This window comes from Drosophila mojavensis, unplaced genomic scaffold (assembly GCF_018153725.1).
Source record: "Drosophila mojavensis isolate 15081-1352.22 unplaced genomic scaffold, ASM1815372v1 contig_36, whole genome shotgun sequence".
NCBI classification, from domain to species: Eukaryota; Metazoa; Arthropoda; class Insecta; order Diptera; family Drosophilidae; genus Drosophila; species Drosophila mojavensis.
In genome coordinates this window covers 417623-429215 of record NW_025318858.1, presented here as the reverse complement: position 1 = coordinate 429215, position 11593 = coordinate 417623, and the positions used below count along the sequence as shown (strand labels likewise).

The window sequence follows — 11593 nt, the reverse complement described above, 5'->3', positions numbered from 1 at the left end:
GAAGAAGAATCTTGAATTCATATTTAATCGGAATTCGGAAGTGTTTTATTATACTGAATTTAGCTCGATCTAATGGCCTTTCAAGTTCCCCCATAACAATCTCGTCTTTATGCTGGCAATTCCCAGAGATTCTTGATATACTTGATTTAGCATAGATATAACATATATATGTATATGCTTATAAGTCATAAAAAATACAGCTGGCATGCGACAATCGTAACTGAAGTATCAAAATTTCCCCGTGAGCTCAAATCAAAATAAATAGAAATTATGTCAAACGACACATCCCAACAAAAAAAAAAAAAAAAAAAAACATGCATATATGTATACAAACAGGTAAAAGAGCTCTAGTGGGGGCTGCCTGACTAGGAGATACTGTGATGTGGAAATATTGGAAAAGTGGAGAGCCTTATGGAGAATCATTTGATATAGAATGCAACTAATTTAGTTAAATATTGATTTTAACAGACATGAAACAGCTTATAAGTGTCATCCGACAAACTATACATACGGATAGATATACTCTACTATATGCAGTCTCTCTGTTATCTATCTCAATAAAAACAATATACTCTCTGTAGCCATGCTCAATGTTTTAGGGTATACGAATTCAAAGGAAAACGATTTGATAGCATGATTTGGACTGCCTAAACTCAACAACTGTTGTCCTGGCTAATAGCTGCTCCCATAGCCCCCTGGGCCAGACATCGATCAAACATACCCCACCGCCGTAGGCTGGCCCAATAACCAACAGTCGACAGCCAATTGGAAAAGGTTTTCAGCTGAAATCGCGTGATATTTGTCCAGTACTTGCCTGGACCGAACAGGTTTTTCACGAATGGGTATGACTAAATTTCCGAATGGGGTCTGCCAGTGGGTGCATGGTGCACGTAAGGCTCGAGAGGTGGGCTGTTCATAAAGCCGACACGTGCTGGCCATGTTAACAGACGCTGTTGTACCTTATATACACGACATATTGATTTATTTGTTGTTTTTGCCATTTAAGCTCTTTGAACTTCCTGTGCCTTGAGTGTCCTTGAGCTAGCCCGACTTGGGTAAAGTAAGCGCGTTCAATGCGAAGGTGAAATTGCGGTGAAGGACCTTGTAAAAGTTCTGGTGCCGCTCACAGATTGCAAATGCGATAGCTGTATGGGTGAGGTTTAATTACACTCGACTGACTTTAATTAAATTCAGTTTAACTTGAGGTCAAGTTTATTATATTATATTTTCACTATTATTTCTTTTATGATTTATTTACTATGAGCTATGATTGTGGTATTATATTTCTTTGAGAAATGTTACAGACGAAATATATGAAATGAAATTAAATGAAGTATTTTGACGTATTTAATTTAAAAATGTTTAATTAAAGTTTGAGTGTGACTTTTATGTATAAAATGAGACAAACGTATAAATGCAGTAATAGATATACACATTGCTATCACTTATTTTCTCTTATCTTTCTTTAACCTTTGAAAGAGCATTCACTATTCGATTATGCACAACCAACACACTGAACTTTAACCTGCTATCGGTTCTTAGAGCCACCTGCGGGAAGTGTGCGTGCAATTTGCCAGTTAAAATGCAAGAAAGGCTCTCTCACCCTAACGAATTCTTGTGAAATACAGCAAAGCAATTAAATGACATAAACGATCGAATCGATGTGCGAGGCACATCTCGTATTGTTTCGCAGTGCACAATGAATAAAACTTCTCAACCTACAGGAACTACAAAATTTTGTGTAGACATAAAAATTTCTTATTTCAATTTGATTTTTTTGTTTCATATTTCTACCTGATTTAAATAAATTTGTTTATTTTATAGGGTTTGGCTTCTACCCCTTTTAAAATTACAGTTTTACCCATTTTATTGTCGCGTTTTAAGCTCATTAAAACTTACCTTTTACATACACCATGGACATCGTAGATATCTGTCCAGAGGATAAGACCCCAAAATTCCCCTACAGTAAACACTCGATCGCACCTAACGTGAACAACTCGTGGAGCACGGTTAACCACCAGGTCATGGCGTCTAGCAGCAACCTAGTGATGGAGCAACAGTCGGCCGAGTGGAAATCCACCCAGGATATGATAAGGCTTGCTCGCATGAGAGTCCTCACCTCGGTCATGCTGCACGCATGGCGCCAACGCCGCGCCGATGTCCGCAAATTGCAGCAGGCGGTGGAACGTCTCCAAAAGAACGTGAGTATCTGATAAGGAATACATCTATTCATCTGTCTATCTCTCTATAAGAATCCTCCTTTAGTCCATTTTCTCTAAAAATGAGCTACATGTATCCAAAACACTGATGCGCGTCGAGCAGAAACGTTGCAGGGAGCTTCAAGTAGAACTGAAGAAATCCACAATAAACATGAACCAAGCGCGAAAGTCCTGTGAGATGCTTAACACTTCCCTAATCAACCTGCAGGCCGACAAGGATCAGCTGGAAAAAGAGCTTATCTACTGCAGACAGGAGGTAAGTTGAACGGAATTTTGTATAGCCTTCACATAAAAGCCTATTTTACTTTTCAGCAATTGGAGCTGAAGAAAATTGCGGCGAAATGCAATGAAGATCTTCGAAATGCGCTTTACGAGCAGCTCAACTTAAAGCAAAAGCTGGCTGAGGAGGAATCCAACGTACAGCAATTGAAGCAGGAGAAGCAGCGACTTCTGAACGAGATGAGCGAGATGGAAAAGGAGCACGGGAATGTGAAGGAGTCGCTTGTCTTTCAGTTGGAAGACAAGAATGTGGAACTAGCCAACATGCGCTCAACAGTTGAACAACTCGAACAGAAACTCAAAGACCGTCAGATGTAAGTTGCCCTGTTGTAAGGGATGTACGTAGACTTTATGCACTGTGAATTTCAGGAAACGTAATGAACTCAAACAGTATCTGAAGAACATTGAGAGCATAGAGCAGGTGGATCTCTGGCCGCGCCCCGATGTCGAGCTTCCCATAAAGCCAATCGTCGTCTCCACACCCCAATCACGATCGCTTACAGTGCCAAACCGTCGATACGGAGAGCTTTTGTCAACTGTACGATGTTACACATCCGTCGCCTTATTCTGGATATGGCTCACTCTACTGCCCCGCAAGTCAGTGCGCTACGGCTGCATGCCGACGAAGCGGTGAAAAGCGAGTCAATTCACCAAAATAAAATATAACCCCTTCCACTTTTATATATTTTTTGTGATTGTGTAGGTGGTGTAGGAAGGAATTGAAATTTTCAGCAAAAGAATGGGCAAATTGCTCGGCAATGCCGCGTACATGGAAGTGTTCTGAACAGCAAATTTATTACGAAAATCCGAAGCTAAGCTACAAAGTTACTTAACCAAGAAATTTTGAAAATGGCTGACTTGGGCAACTGTTGTTGGCTTCAACATTAGCGGCCCCCCGCCCAACCCGTTACCTATACACGCATCCTCAACCAGAAGCGGTTGAAATACGCGTGAGAGGGGCGGAGGTTGGGCGGTGGGTGGTGCTGATGCATGACCGTGCGTCTGTTGCTAATCGACCCGTCGTCGTTAGCAAAGGCAGCGGAAAGCCAATCAGAACGTGTTGCCACATCAATGCCAGGCAGAATTACTGGGAAACAAAGTGTGACGGAGGGTCGGCACTGAGCAGATCTGATAAACAGATGGGCATCTATATATCGATCAATGCACAGAGAACAATCACAGAAGACACTTCCAACTAACAACGCTGTGCAACTCGTATTTATACGCAGCACCAGACGAACGTGCACTTGGGAATTATAACGTTTCGACGTTAACAGCACCGACTGCTGCTAACATACATAGGGGTGATTTTTTGTATAGGCTACTTACAGCGTGCTACGGTTAACAGCGACATGCACTGTTAAATGTGTAAATGCGCTGTGTGCTGTTCAAGTTTAATTGCTAGCATTTTAATGCGATATAAAATTGTTAAAATTAAACAAATATTTATATAGAGTGCATTTCATTTTTATTAAAAAAAAAATAAATAAAAAAATTACTTGAATTATTTAGTTTTTGTTTTATTTGTGTCGTGAATGGGGTTTGAACCGCAAACCTGACCTATTAAACTTATATGTACACATATACACGTATTCGCGAGATACATTTCAATTTCATACTATGCCTAAAGTAATGCTTCAGTTTCTGCCTAGCGTAGATACTTTTGTAGCATATGGAAATTTGTATGCTGAGCATCAAACTAAACTGATTGGAGAACAAAAGAATAAATTATTTGTATATTTAAATGACATAATATTGTAATAATAAATGTTGGTGTTCCATTTGATATGGCTTGCGGAAGAATAGAAGGTTCTTTGGCTAAAACTTAAGACAAGACTAGACAAGACTGGAATAATAAAACGTATTATCAAACTGGTTCTGTCGACTTCTTTAGCACAAAAGGTTAGCTGCTGTTTCGCTGGCCAAGTTAAGAAAGTGATAGAGGCTGTTTGTTGTTTTGCTGATATTTCCCTTGCGCTTGACTATTTTGTAGTAGCTGCTGTTGTTATTGTGAATCTGCGGCTGCGGCGCCCGCAAATGAATATATAAAATAAAAGTAGAAAGAGCGGCAGAGCTGAGACAAGATTCCGCTGGGTTTTCAGTTGGTGTTTTGACTTCAGCCCAAACACACGACACGGACGCCAACGTAGTCAACAAAATCGAATATTAAATAGAAATACACAGCCGCAGCCGCAGTCGCCGTCGAATCGACAACGAAATTTTAATAACGTGGCGTGCGCCTGCGCAAATAAAAGAAACAACAACAGCAGCAGCAGCAACAACAACAATGAAATAGAGAAATAAGAAATAAAAAACGGCAACAAAAGACATTCGCAAACGCGCGCATAGAGAAATTTTAAATGAGTTTCATTTGAATTCGTGGATTCGTACCTGGCTGGCCTGGCTCACTACCTGAATCAAGCTGATCATTAACATGCAAACTGCTTGGCCCACTAGGCGCGTATAACAAAGGCTATCAGACGGACAATCGCGTTTCGCATACGCAACCAGCTGCACACGTGCGTCTCGGTCGGCTTTGTAGTGGCAAGGCCCCGGTCTTACTTAGAGTTCAAGCAGACGTCGATCGATCATTAGTGTGGGCCACAATGACCAATGCCACGCCCTCTGGCCTGCTGCACATGGATAAGCCGTTTGTTGCTTTCTACCAATTTTTCCTGGACTTAATTGTGTTTGCCTTGAAATCGATTTTCTATATATTCGAATCGCTGTTTTATACCATATTACCGCAGCGCTTTCGAAAGTTGAAGGTGAGCAAAAACGAAACGAAAATAAATTATATTTGCATAATTAGATAATGATATCACATACCATATATGTATATCATATATTGCCTACATGACTTTTGACATTTGATATAAGACCTAACGAAACTTTTAAACTGATTTTGGTAACTCTTTGACGCAAATCTTAGCTCATTCATAACTAGTTAAATCGGACTTAAGTGTTTTGTGTTGACCACATTAGCTACTTTATCTGTAACACATTTTTATAATTAAACCCAATTAAATTACAAAAGTGAGCGCAATCAAAAAAAAACTATATCACGTCAAACATATTTAATGAATGAATGGAATGATGCACATATTTTATTATTATTATTACTCATTATACCCCGAAGCCATTCGAATTGGGGTATGATGATGCCTGTAGTGAGCGCTCATAAACCACAAAAGAAACACGAACTTGAAATGTTTATTGCTGTAACTAGTCCAATATTCAGCAGCAGCTCTGCGAAGGATTTCGGATATATCCTAGTCGGGCACTCCCAGCTCGACACACTCTCAATGCAATAATGATTATAAATTTACGTTAATTAGTCTGAAGTAATTGTTCAGTATTCATCTACAAGTTTTCAGAGAGCGACACACGCGTTTTTTGGAATTTACAATTTCGAGTCTCTGTCGAAGTATTACTATCCATCAAATAGATCGTTTGTACAGCCATTTTTATGGCTTTGGCTTTCCAATTTAATTTGGCATTGCTATCCTACAATTTTACAACTGTTGTAAAATTCAACTCTGACAGCAAAAACAAAAAGAAAACTAAATCTTTAACAAAACATTGGCTTTGTTTTTCGGACATACTTCAATGAGCGCACGAAATGAAAAAACTTTAAAAATCGGATTCACACGCTGGCGAGTTTTGTCTTTTGTTTTCTGATTTTGGCTTTTTATCAATGAATGCGTGTTTTTTATTTGCACAATTTCTGTTTGCGTTTTCGGAGATTTATTTTGGCATTCGTGGACGTCACTTGTGCCTCGAGTGGCCGCTACCATGGAATCCGCAAATATTTATAATTGTCGAAGAGCTGCTTCGGCTATTTGTTTCTCAATTGGGGCAGCTGACATTGAACATTGAACTGAAGCATGGGAAGAGTTTGAAGAGTCTTTTTAACTATAGCTAAATACAGTTTTAAGTATACCAAATTGATTTCTATTAGTTTTCATAACAGATGACATTGAAAAGAAGTGTTTTCAGAGTATGTTTTAATTTCTTTTTAACTACCGATAAATATAGTTTTAAATATCTCGAATTAATTTCATTAGATTTTCTTAACAAAAGCTTTTCAGTATTGTGCTCGGAAAACAGGTTTTTCTGCCTGTGCAGATTTTCCTTTGTTGCTGCTGCGGCACTGGCACTGCAGTCGCTGAAATCAGCAAACCTGACATTGCGATTGCCACAGCACAAAAGGAAATCAAGCAAAATAATATTATGCTGTGGCTAGAGTATCAAAATATATGTAGGTATAAATACTAGGGAGGGCTACACAAATAATATGTCTTTGCTTCATGGTAAGCCGAGCTTGACGACTAAACTTGATTGAACTCTGCTTATGCATATATGTATGTAGATGCATATAAATATATATTTGCGTCTTATTATAATTATTTATAAGACGTTTCGACATATCCACCGTTTACCTAATTGACGTTGAGCTGGGCTTTGTTACATGTTGCAAGCGAAGCTCCAAAACTTGGTAAGGCATCCATAATAAATATGCAAAACGGTTGCTGCACATTAATTATTCCTATTTTGTATTTGAAAATGCGGTTTTCTTTTATCTTTACGATACGCACCCAAACGGATCTGCAACTTTACCTAAGCACTGTCATAGATATTTATTACATTAATTTGAATATATATGCACTTTATGAAAATCGTAAACAGTCGTATTTGTATCTGTGAAATGTGTTTATGAGTATCTAAAATACCAAGATGATCTAAGATCAGTAAGATATTACATAGTAATTGATCACATTTAGATGTATTAATATGCTATATTTCAATTATTAATCAGTTTTTTATATAAAGTAAACTCCACATTATTTTTGTACAATTTGTTTTACATATATCATAAGTTCTACTACTACTATAACAGTTATCTATCAATTATTAATAATTTTATCATAAGATACTTGATCTTTCAGATTAGTTAATATTCCATGCTAAGCTTAAATGTTTCTCTTTTGAAAGTACTTAATCATAAATTTCTATTTAATATTGATTCGATTTATTGTCACAATTTCACTTTCGCTTTCATTTCAACAGAATGTTTCCGGACAGGTGGTGCTGATAACAGGTGGTGGCGGTGGCGTCGGACGTTTGATAGCACTCAACTTTGCCAGACTCGAAGCGCGCATTGTCATCTGGGACATCAATCAAGAAGGTGGGTTAGGCAACCGATGGGCTGCTGCTGCTGCTGCGGCTCATTAACGCCGGCAAGCTAAGTGATTGGAGCACGTCAGCATTGGCAATTAGCAGCTCGCTCGGCGGGTTAAGGAACCCTGCCACGGAGAAAGCTGCGTTACAGTTACAAAATTGATTAGCTAAGCGTGACTCTTCTCTCGACAGCCATCAAGACGACAGTTGATCTGCTGGCCAAGCATGGTTATAACAACTGCAGGGGGTATGTGGTGGACATATCCGACCGAGAGCAGATCTACCAGCGGGCAGCGCAGGTCAACGAGGATGTCGGCCCTGTTGACATACTGATCAACAACGCGGGAATCGTCTGCTGCAAGCCCTTCTGGGAGCTGCACGACCGCGTCATCCAGAACACCTACAACATCAACATTATCTCGCACTACTGGACGGTGAAGGCGTTCCTCCCTCACATGATGCGCCACAATCTGGGGCACATTGTGACCGTCGGCTCCGTCACTGGCATGCTGGGCACCTACGGCTGCAGCGACTACGCGGCCACCAAGTACGCCTGCATCGGCTTCCACGAGAGCCTCTTGACGGACCTCAAGGTGCACGGCTATGACCAGATACAGATGAGTCTCATTTGCCCCTACTACATCAACACGGGCATGTTCTCGGGCGTGAAGCCGCGCATGATGCCCATGCTGGAGCCCCAGTATGTAGCGGACCGTATTCAGGGCGCAGTGCTTCAAAACGAGGTCTGGTGTGTGCTCCCCAACTCCATCCGCCTGCTCACGCCGCTCAAATGGTTAGTGAGATCTCTCTCTCTCTCTCTGTTCTAATACATTTTATAATTAAAATTTTCTTTTCTCGCAGTTTGTTACCAGCCAAGATGTGTTGGGAGCTGATGTCGCGTGTGATTCGCGGTCCGGAGTCCATGATGCTCTTCCAGGGTCGCGGACGGGTGGCTGCCGGCTAGCAACAGAGCAAACGACTTAGCTTTAGTTTAAATTTAAATTGTTATAAGAGGCATACATATACATATCGATTTTGATTACCTGCAATCGGCTTCCCTTAGTCTCGCACTGTGGTTTGCTGGTAGTAGTGCGGCGCCAGCTCCGTGAGCCACTCCTTCTTGATGACCGTGACGTGGTTCATGAACAGCTTGGTCGTCTGCAGCAGCTCGCAGTAGACCACATATTGGGCCTGGGGCAGCGTATAGAGCGTGGAGTTCGGGTGAATGGCTAGCTCGGTGCCGCTGCTGATCTGCCGGTAGACCCCCGAGTGGTGCAGATACGCGACCTGGGTGAAGAAGCCCGCCGTGATGCACTTGCAGACCATTTCCACGTCGCCCTTGCAGGAGAATATGGCAATGCCGTACTTCTTCCTAGCCAAGTTCAGCAGCTGTTCACGGAGTTCGCAGGCGCGCTTTAGATTCCGATAGATGAGATAGTACTGGCCGCAGAACTCCTTGGTCATGCCCTCCTCCACAAAGGCGCTGTGCACATTGAGCAGGGTAATGAGGTCGCCCTCAGCCACCTCGAAGTGCCTATGGGCAATGCGCCCGCTCTGCTGGGCAGCCGCCGAGGCGGGACGCGAGAAGACGGACTGCACTTGGAGCATGGCTATGATCGTAATGATCTCTTCCGAGCAGCCCATTTGACCGGATATGTACAGCATCTTGGACAGCATGGCACTGAAGGGCAGCTCGGCCAGCAGGAAGCCTACAGGTCGCGTCAGCTGACCCTGCTCATCAATGGCATCAAGGGCGTAGAGCGTCTCCAGAGCGGACAACAGATTTTTGGCAGGCGGCGGCGACGGAAAGTCGAAGCGCAGGACGTTGCCAATGCCCAAGGCCTTCAGCTGCAGCACTGCTCCGCTCATCTCGCTTCGACGCATCTCTGGCGGCTGTCGTGGGGCCAGCGCATCGTAGTCCTCTTTCGTATACAGCCGATAGACTTTGCCGGGACGCACGCGACCCGCACGACCGGCCCGCTGTATAGCCGAGGCCTTGCTGACGGGCACGACGACAAGGCTGTCGCTGCACGTGGTGGGGTTGTACCACTTGACCTTCACATAGCCACAGTCGATGACGTACACAATGCCTGGGATCGTGATCGAAGTCTCCGCTATATTCGTGGCCAGCACCACCTTGCGGACGCCCTTGGGCGGGGTGAAGAAGACCGCCAGTTGGTCGTTGCTCGTCATGCTGCCGTACATGGGAAGCACTTTGAGATTGGTCGTCTCCTGGCTCGCTATGTATTCACGGAGAAGGTCCATGGCCTCCAGCACCTCTTCCTGGCCGGTGAGAAAAGCCAGTATGTCGCCGGGCGGCTCCTTCTGATGCAGTTTCCACACGGTTTCCACCGTCTCACGCACGTAGTCCGCACAGGGCTCGTTCAAGTAGAAGTGACTGACGGCGTGCATGCGTCCCTCGATGCTCAGCTTCACGCTGATGGGCTGCTCCGCTTCAGCGCCTGACCGTGGCCAGCTGAAGAACTCGCTAAAGAAGCTCGCATCGATGGTGGCCGAGGAGATGATCAACTTTAAGTTGCTGCGCTTGCGCAGGATCTTCTTCAAAAGACCCAGCACCATGTCAGTCAGCATATTCCTTTCGTGCGCCTCGTCGACAATGATGACTCCATACTGGGTGAGCAGAGGATCGGCAAGCAGCTCTCGCAACAGAATGCCCTCCGTCATGTACTTTATGTGAGTGTCTTTAGAGGTGCGCTCCAGAAAACGAACCACATAGCCCACAGTATCACCCACCAGTTCGCCGCGTTCCTGGGCCACACGATTGGCCAGCGTCACGGCGGACACCCGGCGGGGCTCCGTGACACCAATCATGCCTTTGCTGTGCCAGCCCCACTCGTAGAGGTACTGCGGCACCTGCGTGCTCTTGCCGCTGCCCGTCTCGCCGACCAGGATGACAACCTGGTGGTTTTCCAGGCAGTACAGGATTTGGTCGCGATACTTGCGAATGGGCAACCGTTCGCGCTGCTCAACTAAACCCAGATTATGATTGGCATTGAACACGAAAGCTGAATTTTGCGGCTCCTGATAGCCACCTCCACCTTCATCGATGACATCGTCTGTTTCTGGCCTTATAAACTTTGGCTTAAACGTTGCCATTTGTGCTAGTTGCTTTGTATTGCTGCTGCTATTTCAATTATTTACCTCGATTCATGCTATCGATAAGTGGAAAGCCGGCAGATTTAGTGGCGGCTTGTCGATATCAGACCGATGGTGCAGCATGTCGATTTAGTGCTGTAAAACGTCTGCTGCTATCGAGTAAAGAGAAGCTATCTCATGGAAGCCCGATATATGAGTAATTACAAATGTCGTACAGGCGCCAAATTAAATATTTGAATCCCTGGAGAATCTAGAATTTTTATGCGCGAAATGCATTGTTTGGCTCAACGAATAAAACGCTTTAAGTTATTGAATTTCTAGATTTATGTTTTTTTTTTTTTTTTGAAAACTTTAAATCATGAAAATATTTACTTAATATCACTGATTCTATAAACAAGTTTATATTGTTAGCATTTAAAATTCATTTAGGGGGCGATTTCTTTTTTGTTTCTTTTGCTATTTACTTTTGCCTTGTCCTGGGCAACATTTTTCAAAAGGATACGTACACACACAAGAAGAGCTAAACTAGTTTCATACTTATCAAATAAATGTACACAAACCCTTTAATATAATACCTTAATAGTTAAATAAAATGTCTTCTTATTTATTAATTGTAATAATAGTAAACTAAAAGCAAATGTACTTTCTATTATGTATGTTTGTGGCCTGAATATGGAACTCTGTGCTCTGTTCAAGTTCTATGTATCGAATCGAACGATTAATCCGGGAATTTTCCATGAAGTGCTTCTTTCTAGGTGCGTGCATCTAAATGTAGATTTTTCTTACGATTTGTTTGT

The 11593-nt window shown here is 42.7% G+C and overlaps 3 protein-coding genes across 4 annotated transcripts; 2 read left to right on the top strand and 1 right to left on the bottom strand.

Annotated features, from left to right (window-relative positions):
* The first annotated feature begins 1680 nt into the window (after window positions 1-1680).
* On the top strand, window positions 1681-3179 carry LOC6575576 (protein FAM184A). Its single transcript, XM_002001549.4, has 4 exons — window positions 1681-2201; window positions 2266-2475; window positions 2532-2812; window positions 2868-3179. Exons 1-4 carry the CDS (start codon window positions 1914-1916, stop codon window positions 3130-3132), a joined length of 1044 nt encoding a protein of 347 aa, XP_002001585.2. The 5' UTR covers window positions 1681-1913; the 3' UTR covers window positions 3133-3179.
* Window positions 3180-4606: 1427 nt separating this feature from the next.
* Window positions 4607-8728, top strand: LOC6575575 (short-chain dehydrogenase/reductase family 16C member 6). Its single transcript, XM_002001548.4, has 4 exons — window positions 4607-5266; window positions 7569-7686; window positions 7872-8472; window positions 8541-8728. Exons 1-4 carry the CDS (start codon window positions 5105-5107, stop codon window positions 8641-8643), a joined length of 984 nt encoding a protein of 327 aa, XP_002001584.1. The 5' UTR covers window positions 4607-5104; the 3' UTR covers window positions 8644-8728.
* On the bottom strand, window positions 8506-10868 carry LOC6575574 (probable ATP-dependent RNA helicase DHX35). Of its 2 annotated transcripts, none has more exons than XM_002001547.4 (2): window positions 8723-10868; window positions 8506-8663 (listed from the first exon to the last, which is right to left on the bottom strand). In XM_002001547.4, exon 1 carries the CDS (start codon window positions 10794-10796, stop codon window positions 8739-8741), a length of 2058 nt encoding a protein of 685 aa, XP_002001583.1. In that variant the 5' UTR covers window positions 10797-10868; the 3' UTR covers window positions 8506-8663; window positions 8723-8738. The 2 variants fall into 2 exon arrangements, with proteins under 2 accessions (XP_002001583.1, XP_015020209.1); XM_015164723.3 differs by having other exon boundaries at window positions 8506-8639.
* Window positions 10869-11593: the final 725 nt, after the last annotated feature.